The sequence below is a fragment of the Esox lucius genome, chromosome 22, assembly GCF_011004845.1.
Source record: "Esox lucius isolate fEsoLuc1 chromosome 22, fEsoLuc1.pri, whole genome shotgun sequence".
In the NCBI taxonomy this organism is placed as follows: Eukaryota; Metazoa; Chordata; class Actinopteri; order Esociformes; family Esocidae; genus Esox; species Esox lucius.
The window spans coordinates 19693273-19712067 of NC_047590.1; the positions used below are offsets into that span (position 1 = coordinate 19693273).

At 45.5% G+C, this 18795-nt stretch overlaps 1 protein-coding gene across 4 annotated transcripts in view; it reads right to left on the reverse strand.

The window, feature by feature from the left end:
• The window catches only part of LOC109614608 (partitioning defective 3 homolog B), a 138104-nt gene that overhangs the window by 79305 nt on the left and 40004 nt on the right, over positions 1–18795 (reverse strand). For 3 of the 4 annotated variants that reach the window (XM_029116575.2, XM_029116574.2, XM_029116577.2), the window contains 6 exons: positions 16873–16961; positions 11470–11556; positions 11205–11330; positions 6370–6899; positions 5078–5217; positions 4723–4851 (listed from right to left, as the gene is read on the reverse strand). In XM_029116575.2, coding sequence (XP_028972408.2) covers positions 4723–4851; positions 5078–5217; positions 6370–6899; positions 11205–11330; positions 11470–11556; positions 16873–16961 — 1101 coding nt within the window. Of the gene's footprint in view, positions 1–4722; positions 4852–5077; positions 5218–6369; positions 6900–11204; positions 11331–11469; positions 11557–16872; positions 16962–17094; positions 17573–18795 lie in introns of those variants that run through there. The other variant, XM_029116576.2, reaches the window with a different exon arrangement.

Genomic DNA, 18795 nt, shown 5'->3' on the forward strand with positions numbered 1-18795 from the left:
GGGGGACGCCCGGTCTATTCATTTCAATTTCTGTGACTAAACGGAATAAACAGCCTTGGTGGTCTTCCTCCTAATACCTTCCTCAGGGGCAGAGCGAAACGCCTCTGTTCCTGATCCCCGTGGCTCCACGGGCGCACAACACAACTCATTGTCCCTCATCAAGTGCTTGTTAACAGGCTTTAGTAGGAACGGGGGGATGGGGGGGGGGCAATAAGAGAAAGAAGGAAAACAAAAGGAGCCTTTCTAACCATTGGGAAGATAAACAACGGTGGGGGTGGGGGGAGGGGTAAGGAGATCGATTAATACACACCACTCTTTTGTCAGACGGAATTCTGAATGGCTGATTTCAAAGGGCTGGATTAGCGACGAAAGCGACATTCAATTAAGATGAGATCCCTTGATTCTGCGGCTCCAGATCGGAGTCTGGCAGTTATTAGGAAATATTATTGGATTCCCATGTTCTCTGTGCATTGGGATGGGGGTTGGGGGGGGGCATTAAATCGCTGACAGTTGGGATAAATTTGGCAGCCCAGGCTTGGTCACAATGAGCATTTAGTCGCCAGTAATCCCAATGCCAAGACAACAATGGGAAAACAAGCAGGGAGCCAAGAAATACAACAAAAATGGAAGTACAGACAGATGGTCGGACGGAAGGAGAAGATCTACAAAGCACTTTGCCTCATATATTGTTAGTTCTGTTCCCAGTATCCTTGTGAGGTCCCTGACCAACCTCTGCCCTAAACGTAACCTTTAACTGGTTAAAACGTAAATTTCAACTGGGTTAATGGTGGGCAAGTGTCAGGGTTGGTAAATGCAGAAGCTCCACTTGTGACTTTTCCCATTGTAAATAACAGTATTATGAGCAATAAGATTAGTAATTTTAGCCTTATAAGATCATGGTTTAGATTCTCTTAATTACATAGGACCGAACGATGGGTCAGGCTAGGTAACCCTTCTTCCTGTCTGATGACCGCTCCTCCAGGTCAGCCGGGTGTGGAGTGACCCCTTCATCCTGCCAGTGGCACATGACCCCTTACTCGCAGCCTAACCTTGGCATCCCCTCCAAACCCAGGCACCGGCCGAGAAGCAGAACAACAATGGACAGATCGATTCTATTCAGCTGGGTTTTGTCAGGACAGGATCACACCTAAAGACAAACGACTACCAAAAAGACCAAGGCAGTGCTTCCGGGATCCAGACGCCTCAGCTGCCGGAGCAATGTTCTGCGAGGGTCCAAATTAAACATGAGGCTACCATTTGGCTTCTCGAATGGAAGGCTGATTGATGGCACTGTCCGGGATTGAATTCATATTCCCACCAACTCCAGGAAGCCGGGGTCAGTAGTTGTGAACACGGCAGTGGATCTAGGCTACATAATTACAGAATAACACTGTGTAAAAGTCACAGGAAAGTGACAGTAGGAAGAGCATGGTCGGGGGGGGGGGGATGGGTAATCGGATATAGTCATTAACCCCTTCCAACAGGATTGTGGGATTGATCTTTCTGTCTGTGTGAATGACAGGATATCCAACCAATCAATCTATCACAATCCACATCGTGTTATTTTGCTGACAGAGGCATGTCAACAATTATATCAATGGTTCAAGGGGGAGGAAAGGCCATTACACACTAACTCTCTCACTAACACACAGACAGTGGATTCGCCACACAGGATGGAGGGACACTTTTGTCAGTGTGTGCGTGTGACCGTGTGACCAAAGGCAAAATATATGATTTTCCAACAAACAGACAAAATCTCATGTCTATCCAAAACGTGTTCTTTGATACACACACACAGTTCTATAATACAAGTAAGAACTGCACTGAAGTTGACTCTGATAGAGATTGTAAATCGGGTACGCTTACACACACAGACTGACATGCTAGAAAACAGATTAACACAGATCAATTTAAGTAAAAAAATTAAACCAATAAAAACACACACGTTTATAAAAATGCCACACAATTACCATTTCCTACTTCACAGAGCTTGGGGAGGCTAACCCAATTAGAACAGGACGAGGAGAACATATTCTTCCTTGGGGCTTTGTGCTGGGGCTTTGTGCTTACAGCCACATGATTCGGGGAGTGACTGAGGCACAATAAGAATCCAGGACAAATGTTATGCGTGTACAATGGACCGCCACAGCATCCAAACGTGGGATTTTGAGGTGTTAGAGTGAGGCACGGTGGACGATGAGTGCGCTCTGCATGTGTGTTCCTGAACTGGAGGGAGGCTGAGAATGCACTTGACTTTGAGCGACATCAAACTAACTTTGAGGACAAGGCCAGCGGAGAAGATAAGGACTTTATCTCAAAGGGCCTTCACAACTTCAGCAGCCCAGATAAAGACATTTAGAGTTCAAAAGAACAAGGTAACATAGGAAGTCCAGAATTTCTGAGGGAGGGGGAGGATGTTGTAGAAATTTGGGATCTTTTGATAAGGAGCAGTATGCTATAGAGAGTAGTATGCCACTTCATTTTGGTAGCTAATGTGGTTTAGAATTCGTGAAAAAGAGGTTGCATAGTCCTTCTGGAATGTTCATCTAATGATGACCTAATTTGTTGCCATAAATGGCTTTACCGAAAGACAGAAACTCATGTCACCACAGTTGCTGCCAAAGTTCATTCACCGATAATAGGGCGAAGACATCATTTGCACAATTCAAACAACACTGAATGCTATTAAAATGTATGTTCAAACACGCCCTACACTGTGAGGTGAAGTAAGGCGGTCGTGGAAATTCTATGGCAACAGAGAATGGTAAAGTGGATACGTATTGGACAAAGTCTCTGAAGTAAAAACTGGGCATGAGACGAACATTGTTGTCCAACCTCAACTTCATCAAAGTGGCATTTTAGGAGATCTGGCCAATCATCTGAAGATGGAACCAAAGGGAAAGGCTGTACGGCAACAAACTAGTAGGCTTGAATACTTAGCTATAACTCTAAACGGATCGTGAGATTAGAAATCGCACAGTAAAAGGGGATGTATTCTCAATATCCCCTGCGTTAGCTGGCCAGCTGGGGTTATTCACTGCTTTGCAGTTTGACTAGTGGCTGTTTCAAGGGCAAATAAATTCCAGTTTGCAGACATTACTGTGGTTCTGTTGTACTGTGGCACCAACTAATTGCATAGACACGATTTCACCGTGCCTGGCCCAGCGTTTTTAGCAAGTACTGGACGACTTTCCGATGCCACTATTGGATCGGTGCATCCCAAATATGAACATTACTAAGATTTAATGCTGAGTTTTAGATTTGACAGTTAAGTTTAGGGTAAGAGTTTTGTTTACTGTCAGGGTTAAGGGGTTAAAGATGAAGGAAAACATGACTTGAAATCCACTGACATTCCCCTAAATGTCCCCACAACAAGACTACAGGAATGCGTGTGTGCGCAGCATGTTTGTGTGTCATTTTGTGTAAATACGCATAAATCAGTACATAGAACCAGAGTTGTCCATGGATCCCTTGTATTTGAGAGCACTGAATAATGTTAATAAGAACGGTGCCAGAGCACACTGAGGACCAGCACACCTCTGCAGCGCACCCCCCGGGGCGGCTGACTGGCAGCTTACTTAGATAAGGGGGTAAAAACACGACACACTCAGCAAGAGGATGGGAGGGGGGTCAGGGAGGTCTCCGGCCACAGGTAAGCGGTCACTTAACACCCGCGTGTGTTGACTTCCTGCGAGGCCTCCCGGGGCACGCGTGTGACTTCCTGTCGGCCTCTGAGTCAACAAACGCAGATGGGGTCAGGAAGAGGGACACGACGCCGGGCCTCAATGGGTGTGTGTGTGTGTGTGTTTATGTTTGATGGGTCAGCTGTAGGGGGGAGTGGAGAGAGGTTGGGTGATATTAAAAGAAAGCCGTTTGAGATGTAACGATCGATAAGATAATATTGGATGATACCTTAAGTCCTAGCATTCCTGTCAAAGATAAGGGCCAAGGCAGAGGCCAATCAAGGGAGTAACAGTTTTCCTCTGTGTGAGATAACAGCAATAAACTGGGCACGTGCCCATCATCAGCATACTTAGGAGTGAGAGGTTGAACAGATTTCTCTGATCTGACTTTGTGAACGTTATCCTCTCTTTGGCGATGTCTGTGACCGTGTTGAATTTTGCCGTCCTTGCTCAGTTGGCTCTTCTTACGATGCTTGCTTATCCCTGCAAAGCCTCTGTCTGGCACGGTTGCTGTGCATCAAGAGGGTCATGCGCTTAAACTGAGGCAACACATGAGCACATTTTGAATTTCCCGCAGCTGATACCCACAGTGCACTGATTACAGTCAGCGCATTTAATTAATTACTTGTTTAACTTTAGCCATTCTACAGTATTTGCCAAGCCAGTCAGTACAGATTATTTATAAAATGTTTCATCCTGTACTGCGAATCGCCTGTTTTGGTTCAGATTCCCAACTGGTCCCACTGCTGGTGGTGATGGTCAGTTTGCTGAGGTATTTCTTTAAAAAAAGGTTTGCCTCCTTCCCAAAATACCTTCACCAAGTCAATGTGCAGCAGACCTTGGGTATTTTGTGCGCCAACCAGTATCTGTGGTCACAGATATCGCTTTGTCATGAGGAGTGGAAAACGTTTGGTACCAATAATGGATAGTGAATTTGTTTATGAAGGCTGCATTGACACCACCAATCCAAAAACACAGAGCCGAGGGAAAAGACCACAAAATGAGCCCATTTGGTTGCATTCTAGAGTTTTCTCCTCACCAGCTCTCTGGGCAGGAACATCTCGTCCTGTCTGGCAACGAGCAAAGAGATGCACTCGCCCTGCTTGGTGCTGCGTAACATAGCCACCAGTTCCTCCTGAGTGCGACTGGTCATGTCAACGCCATTCACCTGCACACACACACACACACACACACGTTAAAACATCAAGACACTACTGGGCTTCACATTGCATACAAACACATCAAAACCCATCTGGATACTTAAAGGCATAATGACCCACATAAAGAAAAGAAAAAGGAAACAACGACTTACTTGGGAAAAAAGGGGCCCCGTTTTGACTCTATTAAATGCGCCCTTTCATAAAGGAATACAAAAGCCCAAATCGCCATCTCACCTCCAGGATGCGGTCGCCGGGCTGCAGGCGGCCATCTTTGATGGCGGCTCCCCGTGGGAGGATGTTCTTGATCAGGATGGGCCCCGGGCCATGGATAGCAGAGTCCCGGGTCACCACCGTGAAACCCAGCCCCTCTGAACCTGGGGAGGCGGGTGAGAAAAAGGGAGGGAGAGGCAGAGCGATAGAGACAGAGCAATAGAGAGACGAAGGGAGAGTTTGAGACAGAAGAAGACAGAGAATAAGTATGACCGAGAGAGAGATGGAGAGAGGGGACGAGGTAGATAAAGATCGAAAGAAGAAGGAAGAAGATTGGAGGATGGATAATTAGTCAATTGTCCATATGGTCGCTTCTCTGTGTTCTAATCCATGAAGGGCCACTCCTCTGCATTATATGTATAGTAATTTGGGTTCCAGAGTAAAGTAATGCTAAATGTCCACTTGCCACTTACTACAGCCTGGGGGGGGGGGGGGGGGCAGCAGCACCCAAATCCCTTTGGAGTGCACTACGTCTCACCTTTGGAAAACAACCTGAGCCTTAGCCGCAAACAACTGGTGGTTTTTATGTGGATTAAGAGGAGCGGTGCCTTTAATTTCACGTGTGAGAAGGGCAAACACTGGCTGCTGGAGGGGGAGGAGGAGGGAAGGGGATGCAGGGAGAGTAGAGGCATCATTCCCTGGAGACACGCGGCGTGATTTCAGGCGAGACTTAGTGCGAGGGTGTCTGTGCACGTTTGTGCACATGCCTGCCTGTGTGTGAGTTTCTGTGTGTGTGAGCCTTCAAGTCAAGAGTGAATAGTGCCGCCGTGGTGAGAGCTGGAGGAAAGCCGAAAGCGGCATTCTGAAAGACGGTGAGCGAGCGATCAGATCTTATCTGACGGCTAAGCTTCTGCCCGCCTTCTATTAGCGCTAAAACCTTTTAGCTGTCACTCGCTTGCACTGGGAGGGAGGTATCTCAACAAGAAAGAACACAGGCAGAATCTCTAAGAATGCATTCACACTGGCTGCCCAATTCTTTTCGGACAAAGATCTGATGGAACCACAACAACTGATTTCCCTTATTAAACGTAAATCCTGAAGAGACCACTGTTTTCTAGATTTAAATGTCATTTAGGTGCCTCAGTCGATTGGATGGTAAACCAAATAGACCTAGTAACAGTTTTACCTTATATATTGAACAAAGAACTGTAGAAGATCAGTTTTCTTATTAAAATATTCGAATAAAGTGTGGATTCACCATTACCATCACTGTGCAATATAACATATAGAATCCCAATTTTGCGTAATAGGCCTACCTTTCTTCAGGTCAATGTTCAGCTTCCGGCCTCCCTTCTGGTTGGTTAGTTTGGCCAGTCCGGGGGGTCCAGTTGGACCCTGAGGCAGGGGGCTCTCTACTGCTGTGGGGGAGGCCCTATCCCAGTCTCTGGCCATTGGAGCAGGGGAAGCACTTCGGACCCTCTCCTCGGGGGCCTGTCTGGTCTGTTGCATCTGTGGCAGAGGGACAGAGGCGGGCAGATTGGGGGTATTGGAGCGGGGTACCCAAAGTCTTGGTTCCAGTTTGGGTTCAGATTTGACCTGAATGGTGCTTTGGACTTCTGGTTTGACTTCTGGTTTGACTTCTGGTTTGACTTCTGGTTTGACTTCTGGTTTGAGACCCATCTTTCGTATGATCACGAGGGGGCTCTTGACTTTAGGGACAGGGTCATGGCCATTGGTGAAGAGTTGCCCAATGAGGCTTTTCTCATAGCGTTGCTTGTTGGCCGACGGCAGAACCTCGAGGCGTACCAGAGAGGACAACATGGCCTGGCGGAACACTTCTTGGGACCTGTGGAGATGGGAGGAAGTGACGTAAATATCCCAAACTGACTGAATGTTGGTACTAGTAACAACTGACTTCAATGCAGTTGTTTCTACACATATGGAAATTGAAATTAAATAATTGAAGAAAAAGAAAACATTTTAATTGTAGTAGGCTACAACCTGGTTTCCAAGAAGTTGGGATGCTGCGTAAATGCAAATAAAAAGGAATGGAATGATGTGCAAATTATTTATCCCTATATTTAATTGAAAATAGTACAAAGACAACATATGTTGCTCCAAAACCTGTATATATTATTCAACATTAATGGTGCCAGTCACCCATGCCATGTGCACTAATGCACCTCCATATCATCACGGAATGCTGGCTTTGAACTGTGCACTGATAAGAAGCAGGATGGTCCCTCTCCTCTTTAGTCTGGAGGATGCAGCATCCTGATTCTCTGACAATATTTTCAAATGTAAATTTATCAGACCACAGGACAGTTTTGCACTTCACCTCAGTCCAACTAAAATCAAGAGAACGTGGTGGCGATGGCGCTTTTTTATATATGGTTTCTTCTTTGCATGGTTGAGTTTTAACTTGCTCATACAATACAGAATCGTGAATCGTGAAACTATTAATGATATTATGTACCATATATGATGAGATCACCAAACTCTTCGCACCTTTAGGTTGAGAAACTTTGTTGTACTATTTGTCTTTCACAGAGTGGTGAACCCTGCCCATACCCACACACACACACATACGTCTGACTTGTTGCTCATAAACCAAATTAGTTGCATTTTATGCAACATCCCAACATTTTTGGAAACTGGTTGTAGAAGAGTGACATTTTCTTATTTAAAGAGGACAAGTTTTTCATCCAATGTTGATATAGATGCTCTAGATAAAGCTAAATTCTGCAATCGCTTTATATTGTTTTAGATCATGCAGTGTGTTAAATGCCTACATCCCCCAGAAAGTTGTCTCTTCATATTTCTTTTATCAATTTGGATGTAATCATCACTTCACAACTGACAGACAAAGTCAACCAAATTTAACAAATGACCATGAAAGATTATAATTTACAATAAATCATGAATATCATCTTTTTACAGAAAAGCTAATTCATAGAGTTGAAAAGGTAAGCAAATTCTCAGTTTCAATAGCTGATGTTGCTTCCTTTGGCTGAAATGACTTGATGCAGCTATTTCGTCTAACTCTTCGATTGAGAGGAATTCTTCTCTACTCTTCCTTACAGTACCACTAGAACTGAAGTCCCCCAGAACATTTTTTAAGTACAGAGATTGGGGTTTTCACTCTGACTTTCCATAACCCTAGATTTCTTTTTGAGTCATTCTGTAGCAGCTTTGCTTGTGTTTCATTGTCCAGATTTCAAGATCTATGTTTGGTTTAGAATTTGGACAGATAACCATTTCCCTCAAGAATATTCCAGTACAATATGGAATTCCCAGTTGACTCAATGATGAAAAGTTGTCCAGACCCCTAAACCCTAATCCCACCGCCTCCATGCTTTATGAATGGTGATTCTTCTGTTGAAAGACAGTGTTTAGGTTTTGCCAAAACATTTCATCTGGCATTACAGCCGAACAACTCCACCTTTGACTGTTCTGTCCAGAACACATTGTTCTTGTAGTTATGGGCTTTACCCAGGTGTTGCCTGTGATTTTAGCCAACTTTTCCTATTCCTTTTCCATATGGAAATTGCTGATGATTTTCATTGCATATATGGTTAAAAAGTAAAAACTTGTGTGTGATTTGTTAAATTTGGTTACCTTTATTAATGACCTTCTATTGAATTTTGCTCAGGTATCAATGTGACCAAATATATTACATATATACAATACCATTCATAAGTTTGGGTATACCTACTTATTTTTACTGTTTTGCAGATTGTAGAATATTAGTGAATATATCAAAACTATGAAATAGCCCATATAAAATAAAGTAATTACCAAAAAAGTGTTAAACAAATCAGAAAACATTTATATTGTAGATTCTTCAAAGTAGCCACCCTTTGCCTTTACGACAGCTTTGCAGTCTTGGCATTCTCTCAACCAGCTTCACTAGGTTGTCACCTGGAATGCTATTCAAACAGTCATGAAGAGTTCCCACATACATGTGAGCACTTGTAGGCTGCTTATCCTTCACTCTGTGGGTCCAACTCATCCCAAACCATCTGAAATTGGTCAAGCTTGGGTGATTGTGGAGGCCAGGTCATTTGATGCAGCACCACATTACTCTCCTTTTTGGTCAAATAGCCCTTACACATCATGGATGTGTGTTTTGGGTATTGTCCTGTTAAAAAACAAATGATAGTCCCACTAAGCTCAAACCAGATGAGAGGCCATATTGCTGTAGAATGCTGTGGTAGCCATGCTGGTTGAGGGTGCCTTGAATTCTAAATGAATCAGTGTCACCAGCAAAACATCGCCACAAAATCACTCCTCCTCCACCACGCTTCACGTTGGGAACCACACACATGCAGAGATCATCCATTCACTCACTCTGTGTCTCACAAAAACACAGCGGTTGGACTCATCAGACCAAAGGACAACTCCACCAGTCTAATTTTCATTTATTGTGTATTTGGTTCCAAGCTAATCTCCTTTTTCACAACAACTCATCCATGAAGGCTTGATCCCCTCTGAACAGTTGATGTTTTCACGTCTGTATTTATTTGGGCTGCAATCTGAGCTGAAGTTTTTCTGAGGCTGGTAACTCTAATGAACATATCCTCTAGATTAGTGGTAACTCTGTCTTACTTCCCTGTGACCAGCCGCATGAGAGCCAGTTTCATAATAGCGCTCTATGGTTTTTGTGACTGCACAAAGTTCTTGACATTTTCCAGATTGACTGAACATCATGTCTTAAAGTAATCAAGGATTGTTGTTTCTGTTTGCTAATTTGAGCTGTTTTTGCCATAATATGGACTATAACAGTACAGCAATAATGATGGTCTTCTGTTTACCAACTCTACTTGCTCACAACAACTGGCTCCAACACATTAAGAAGGGAAGAAATGTCACCAATTAAAATTGCAAAAAGGCACACTAAATTGATATGCATCCCAGGTGACTGCATCATGAAGCTGGTTGAGAGAATGGCAAGAGTGGGCAAAGTAATCATACAGCCAATGAGTGGCTACATTGAAGAATCTAATATATGTATTTTGATTTCTTAACTACAAGATTCCATTTGGGTTCTTTCATAATTTGTCTCTTCAGTATTTTTCTACAATGTGGAAAATAGTCAAACTAAATAAATATCCTTAAATTAGTAGGTGTGCAAACTTTTGAGAGGTACTGTATAAATAAATGAATATACATTAAATAAAAAACAACCTTCCAAGGGGTTTCATTTTTCATGACTGCTTGAACAACATACTACATATCCATCCTAAAATGAGAGGTTTAAACCAATTTCTGGAACGCACATTTAATAGTAGTTCTCAAACCTCTCCTTGAGGAAAGCCAGATGTCTCCCCAAATTATTTGCTACCATAAACTAGCTCATCTAATTTACCTAATCAAGACCTTGAGAATGAGTTGTCAAGTTGAATCAGTCGTGCTAGCTGCAGAACCTTCCAAACACAGGGAGAACTAGTCCCGAGGAGAGGTGCCTACACAAGTCAACACTCAAGCTCCCCATCTAATGTCTCCTTCTATTCACTCCAGGCAAGCAGACTATAGTGGTAGTCACCGGCGGTAACCAGTTATCGAAAACCCCAGCTAGCACCGTCACACCCATTGTGGAGTCTGTTCTGGGGGTTTTCTATCAACTCTATTACAGGGCACTTCATTCAGGTGGGGGGATTAGAAAGTCCTGCCTGAAGCCCCTTCCAATCTCTCCCGCGCTTCTCCTTTTGTCTCCATCTTATCTTTGGAACTCGCTAGCAGTAACAGCTACAGCCCCGCTCCTTTTGAAGACGGGCCTATGGCGCCACATTCCTGAATTAACCAGTTTTTCGATGGCGGCGAGTGAATGAGTGTTTATCGCCCTGGTTTTCTGTCTCGCACAATCTTGTGTTGCAGATGTGCTGGGAGATAGGTAGGATTTGTAAGCCAGTGGAGGGAGGGATAAAGAAGTCTTTCTAACAAAACGGGGAAATAAAAATGAAAATGGAGTGACAGACGGGCTCCACGCTGGTGGATTAGTGATAGTGTGGTGTCACAAAATGGCTCTCTACACACTACACAGGGCACTGCAAGCTGCTTCTATGAGCCCTAGTCAAAAGGAGTGCACTAGAAAGATAACAGAGAGGCGTTTGGGAGGCCTATTGCGATAGCGTCGAATCAAGGTACGTACTGGGCAAAGGTCTTGCCCATGAGCTCTGTGTCGTTGATCTGAACAATGCACTCGTCCTCCTGGAAGATACCCTCTCTCTTGGAGCGACTGTCCGCCTCGATACCTTTAATGTGCAGGCCCAGGGCCCTGGGAATGAATAACACAAACAGTTTGAACACACGCACCCACACCAGCAATCTAGGTGCAACAGAGGGAATGACGAAGAATGAGTGTATTAGTGACAGTGACTGAAGTGTGAGAGCAAGCACGTGTGTGTGTGTCTTACCGTCCACTCAGTGAGGAGCAGTAGGGGATGACGTGGATCCCAAGCGGTCCCCGTTCTCCTGAGAGCTCCACGGTCTTGGTCAGCGGGCTGCAGAGAAGAGCAAGGAGTGAGTCGGACAAAACCGTAGAAGACAGACAGGCAAGACAGGGTGGCTGGGGGAGCGAAGCCAAGGCGAATTAGCTGACATTTACATTGTCTAACCATGTTTGAGGAAGCATGTGAGACCTGCTCTGGGTAAACCTTGTATGGAGGCCGACGTAGCCCAGGTGAGTGATGCCAGGGTTGAGCGGATCGCCTGTCAGACTTGACTGGCGTCAGACTGCTGGGCCAGGGCAAACTAGCACCCTTTCTGCATAGATCGGCCACTACTTTTAACCAGGGCCCTGTTCAAAACGAGTTTGCCATAGGTAGGGTATGGAGCCCTGGACTGTGTACACACGCACACACACACACACACACACACCAGACTGGAAGGGAAGGATTTCCACAGAGAAGGTTTAGATACACGTCATTGACTTGACCAACACACCGCTGAGCAGGGGGATGGAGCCATTAACTACATTCATCTGGCCACACACACGGATATAAGAATACACACACACCAGGGATGACCTGCTGGCTGGCTGCATGTCCTGCCCCGTGCTCATTAGGAGAGTGTAATTGGCTGTGTGGCTCTGGGCTTACGAACACAGGAGAGCTGACCATCAGTCAATCACACGTGTGGGGTGGGGTGGGGGGGTGAGGCGGAAAGACAGAGGAGTGGGGGTGGTGAGAGAGAGGGAGGGAGAGGGAGGGAGGAGGGAACGGAGAGTGAAAGGGAAAGCAGGAGCTGGGATTCAAGTCCTATTGGTTTAAATCACTCTTTGGCTGCCTCCCTTCTGATGATTTGACCAAAACAGTTTACAGAAGTGTCAGATAGTTTTGACAAATATATAGGAACATGTCAAACAACACCCCACACGAATGTAAGATTTTGCTAAATTGTGTCTAAGCTAAAACATACGCAATACATTTGCATATGTATTGCATATAGTTTAGATTTTACAGTATAGCTTTTTTTGGCTGAAATAATGAAAATCTCCCGGTAGAGGGTGTTATTCAAAACATCATATCCCTAACATCCAAACAGTCCCTTCCCAACCATTTCTACCACAGGCAAGATATAAAAACTTTTCTCCTAAATTCGAATAAATTATTCAAGCGAAATGGACAAACCAGAGAGAAAGAGGGGGTTGAGAAAGCCCAAGCACACAAAAACACTCATTTCGAAATCCACTTCAGATCCATTTGTTCTTTCCCAAGGGATACATTAACAGACAAACAAATTAGCTTCCAGCTAGGTCTCACCGAGGAGAGACTGAATGAAAGTATCTGTGTGTGTGGCACAATGACAGAGAGTGTGAGAGTAAGGAGGAATGTGTGAGAGATTGCTGAGCAACTGCGCACTATAATCGGCTGCACAAGTCGCTAGGTGAATATTGATAATTTAGATGTTTATTATAATGGATTCATGTTAGCATTCACTCATTCAGTTAGCAGGAAACTGCACAAGTGTATTTGCCAGATTGTATAGTCAGAGTAATGGGCTGTGAGTGAGCATGTGTGGATGCCATTTGGTAGAGGTCGTGCACAGCATATTCCAGGTTTGCAAAGTGCGTGTGTGTGCTTGTGTGACATTCTAGCGTAGGTTAATGAGCATATTGTGACAGTGACTGAAGAGGCCCCCCTGCATGTCATACCAGCTCTGCAGGAAGAAAACTAAACATAAGATACGTTGGAGAATTTCCCACAAATGTTTTTGGGAGGTCCAGTTCTGCACGGTTCAACCCATCTAGGGAAGGGCAAGGTCATCTAAATGGTTTGCCTTGTTGAGGTTGGAGGCATTTGTTGCCATCTCAGTGGAAGCTGGCGGTAGTCAGGACCCGTTCAACCCAGCGTTCTAATGCAACGCTGGACTTCCCGAAGTCCTCTGAATGGCAGCTACTCCCCAGTCATCATGATCCTGCACAGACTGACACAGACTAATGACACAGACTAATGACAGCCATAATGATGCTCATAGATAAGGCATGTCCCCAGCTGTGTGCCTGCAGACACGCACAGTGGTTTCCTGTGATCTTTCCCAGCAGTACCCCAATCACTATCAAAGGCTGTGTTGTCCTTGTTTATTTTCTGTTAAAAGCCACAGCGCATTGCTTTGGAGATAAACCTGTTAAAGGCAGTCTTTTAGATTCATTCAAACATAGCAACGAGACCACAATGTTGTGTTGACAATATCCACACTGGGCCACCTCCAATAAGAAAAAGCGCAGAAATCACAGCGACATCCTCTGTCTCCTGGACGGCCTCATCGGAAAAACATCTAACTGAACAGAAATCAGGAACTGGCTTTTTGTTTCCATGTCCAACAAATGTCTTTGGGCAAGTTTACTGTAACTTACTCCCAGTTTTAGGATGACCGATTCCCCGTTGAGGCCAAACTGCAAGAAGTCTGCAGCAGGTGTGAGAGGCTCAAAGACCATTTCCTCCCAGCAACAAGCCATTCGGATGCACACTGCTCGCTCAACAAGGACGTTTCGGCTAATTTGGACATTTATGTTAATCGGTGCCATTCTGTGTTTGAACTCCGCAGCGTTAGACACAAGGTGGTGATGACTGGATACTACGAGGTGGTGACGTAAACACCTGGCGGGGGGGCTGTAAACAACTATTCTGACAGACTTGGAAGAGTCTGGCACATTGTTTGTATGTGCATGTGTGTCTGGCACATTGTTTGTATGTGCATGTGTGTCTGGCACATAGTTTTTATTTGCTGCCCCAGTTTAGTGGCTCTGCTGTGCTACTCCAGCCAACAACATCATACGCCAAAGAAAATGTACATAGAAAGACATGTACATAGAAAGACATGCCTATAACAGATTGATGTATTTACCGCACAGTGCACGAGTGAAGAGAACGTATTCATTATAGTTAAGTGTTTTTAAAGGCGTATATTTGGTATTTTATGATGGACTGAAGTGGGAACGTGAAATATAGAACAGCCGGCTGAAAAAGCTACGGGCCGGAGTATGGGGAAATTCCTTCATTCTACCCAGGGAAGAAAAGCTCTTGGTCTTGAGTCGAGTGAAGGGGTTAGGTGCTAATTGGGGAATTTGGAAGCCAGAACCTGAAGTGATAGGCAGGCCCAATATCTCCTACGACTCACTGTGTGGAAGGATCACAAAGTATAGCTCATTATTTCAGCACTACTAACACTTCTGATTTATCGCAACCTAATGTAAACATCAAGATCCTGAGCTTGACAGAAGCTTCATAGCAGAAACAGGTACGTTTTCTAGTTTGAAAATCCAAAACCTAGCATCTGATTGCTGAATTTCACGTTATGTACTCCACAATTAATTGGAAAGCAACAGTTAAGTCTTGATTGAATATCTTTGGTTGCTCCCTTGGTTTTAATGTACTAAATAGTTGATTCTGGCACACAATGCTTTAATTTATTAGCATTCTAATGTCCTGCCTTGCACTGACACTTTTGGTCCACATGTTGACATACACTAGGAAACTCCAAGATTCAAAGCCTAGAATCGAGATTTAACATTGACATCTTTTTTAACGATGCAAACAAGCCCACCTGCCTAATAAGAAACAGCTGTGACCCACACAAATCGGGGATTATGAACAAAACATTCACTGTAAATGAACAATTTGGAGACCAATCAGCAGAAAACAAATTCTGATGTCATCGTGGGCATTCATGCACTTCATGTACAAACTATAATTTCTTGGGAGAGTACTTTCAATTGCTGTAGTAATGTATTTTTCACGGGTTTACATTGAATATCTGCTGTTGACTCGATTGATTGGTAAAGGACAGACTAGTGTCCTTGAGTCAGGGCTGCACACAAACGCACACGCCCACACACCACTTTCCCTACAACCAATTTACATTAATAAAAACAAACGCTGGCACAAACATGCTCATCAGGGGAGGCCTGAGCTTGTTAGCGGTGGTGTGTAATGCATGCATCCCATTTTAGCTTCCTGCAAACACGCAAACACATCCATGGAGTGGGGGGTTTGGGCATGAAAATATGGGATAAAACGAGATAAAAGACAGACTGAACGGCCACTCTTAAGTCGACCTGGCGTAGATCATGCCGGGCCTGGAGAATCTCTTCGCTAACGAAGCGTCTCGGACTCCATTTTAAATGGCGAACGACTGTTGATGGACGATGGAGCCGGCTGCCGGCTTGGCAATGATTCGCTTGTCAACAGAAAGAAAAACATTGGAGCGTGCTGTCAAAATGCTTGCTGTGCGCCATGGTTCGTTGAATATCGTTTCATATCGTTTAGGCTGTTCTACAAGTCCCCAGGGACGGTATACAGGAAGTAAAGATTCACACACACACACAAGCTGGAATGCTAGGATTGCGTGGTCCTGTGCGGCGCTAGCCATGGGCACCAGCATCAGTTGCCACAAAGAGACACACACCAGCCAGGTCTGTACAAATACAGAAAGGTTTTGGGAGGCTACTGGATTGAAGGGTCAAAGGTATACACAAAACGTGAACAGACACACACACACGTGAACACACACACATGTGAACAGACACACACGTGAACAGACACACACACACAGACAGTGTTTACGGTCTATAATGGATTAACAACAGGCACAGAACAAATACATGGGGCTTCAAATCCCTCACCATGACACCGCTGTGTACCACCACTACTGTCAGTCTGTCCCCATCATTAAGGACCCTTCCTGGTTATACCAAATATGTACCGGTCCCATCCCACAACACTCAGCAGGAAGGTGGACCTGGAGGGGACTAATGACACTGAGTGCAAGTGCGTGAGTGCGTGAGTAAGAGTGCGCGAGTGCGTGAGTGAGAGTGCGCGAGTGCGCGAGTGCGCGAGTGAAAGTGCGCGAGTGCGCGAGTGAAAGTGCGCGAGTGAGAGTGCGTGAGTGCGCGAGTGAAAGTGCGCGAGTGCGCGAGTGAGAGTGCGTGAGAGAGTGAGTGCGAGAGAGAGTGAGAGAGTGCGAGAGAGAGAGAGACTGATAAATGCACAGAGAGATGGAGAGAAAGACAGGGAGTGAAATTGAGGAAGAGAAATAGAGGGAGTGAAAAAGAGAGAGAAGGGAGCGAGAGTCTGGTACATACAGATACACACAGAGTTAGAGAGGGAGAATGAAAAGAGAATGTGAGTTAGAGAAAGACAGAGAGTTAAAGGGAGGTGCACACCCGTAAACTGACTCAAACCCACAGGACCTACAGCGTAAACAGATGATCAACAGAGACGCCAGCATAGCTCAAACGCAACCATGAAAACCCACGCTCACATGGCACATATGTAGTATGTACACACATTCAAACTGCCACAGTAGCTCACACTCACCTGAATGTGACCCTGCTCATCTTAGCTGTGATGTCGTGCCTGTTTTGGTCTGTAGGTCCTCCTCTGTGGGTTAGTGCATGACTGCCTTCCTGTGTACACACACACACAAACACACACACAAACACTTAATACATGCAATCACTCAACGCTCGTCCGCCAACAGGGAGACCGACCAATCAATGAAGAAAAAAAAAATCTGTATCTTCAGACGCCGTCAATCACCTGGCCAAAGACCTTCGGACGGAGACAATGGCCAAGCGGACGAGGCCGGGCGCGTTTGACGGGAAGCTCACCCGCGAACCGTCCCGCGCTCTTCCGTCAACGGCGTTCTCTTGCGTTTCGCTCCCCCCTCCATCCCTCTCTTCCAGAGAGAGGCTATTTTTAAGTCACGGACGAGGAAGGACCACAACAGCAGCCCCAGGGTGAAATGCAAAGAGCGGAAGATGGGGGGAAAAAAAAGAAGATGGACGACGCTGTCCACAAACTGTTAATGGAAGGGGAAAAAAGGCCAAACAATAGGAGGGTCCCAATTACGCCCTTCTGCCTCGTCACTTTCATTGTGTCCCCACCCCCACCACTGTGATGACACATAGGGGTGGGGTACCAGCTTGCATCCCCCAACCCTGGACTCCTCCTTGTCCCCCCTAAACGGATGAACGGTGACCCAGTTATTAAGGGGGCTTTGTGGTTAATAACGACGGGTCACGTGTTAGCGGGGCTCTCGTTGTTATTGTGTAACTCATTGTAATGCCGCGCCGTCTCGTCCATTAAGAGCCCTGCTTAATTTGCACGGCCACAGGGGACCAGGACGCGGAGCTGGGGGGAGGGGGGGGGGCAAGAGAAGGATGACCCAGCGAGAGAAGGATGGGGAAGTGTGGAGGGTGAGGAAGAGGGAGGGGAGGGGGTTTGAGAGAAGGGGGGCAGGGTGAGAGGCTAAGAGGTGGCTGAATGAAGCCCTCTTGAATTCACCAATCCAATGAGATGTAATATAAACACCCTGATGTAAACCATGCCACTGCCTGTTGCCCGGTTGGTTTTTATGTTGTGCTACTTCTGTGGCCAAAATACCCAGCAGGTCTAGCTCAGCCACTTGGAGAAAAATGAGGTGTGCGTGTGTGTGTGCAGTTGTCATCATACACATGAGAAATGAGGAGAGCGTGTGTGTGCAGTTGTCATCACACACGTGAGAAATGAGGTGCCCGTGTGTGTTCCCTGGGAGCGCTACTGTGATCTGACACATGTCAGGCGTGGTGAGAAATGCTGTGTGTGTGTCTTGGTTTACTTTACTGCAACCCTTGGCCCCTGTCATATTCATCACAGGATAGCCCCCAACTCAAATCTGAAGCAATACCTCTCGAGGGATGGGGTGGGGTTATTCACGCACACACACACACACACACACACACACGTACGGTTCCCATGCAACAGGGCACGGGCAATACAATCAGTGAATTTAAACGTTTGCCATGGTCTTCACTTACATTTGTTTTATACTGTGGAAAACATCAAAGCTTTAGTGTTTGGAGGGAAGATAAGGCCCAGTATATGCCCTATCACCAGGGGGGCCCAAGTCTGCGCTTGTCCACTTCCACTTTACGGATTTGAAATGAAATGGCAGGAATGTGGATACACTCCAGGAGAAAGGCAAAATCATTTGGACACAGTGATGGAGCTGCTCCCAGATTTATTTCATTACAGCTTAAGGAAGCCTACTGGGGAGAGGGGCAGAAAGTGTGGGTGGGTGTGTGTGTGTATAGGTGCGTGCGTGCGAGTGTTTATGAGCATGTGTGTTTATACTGCTCCAGGGAGGACTGATTTCACCTGAGAAACCTTGACAGACTGAGACAGAAGAGGGAGACAAGAGCGGAGGGAGACAAGGAAATGGACAGCAGACAGATGAAGACAGAGCGGAGCGAGACAGGA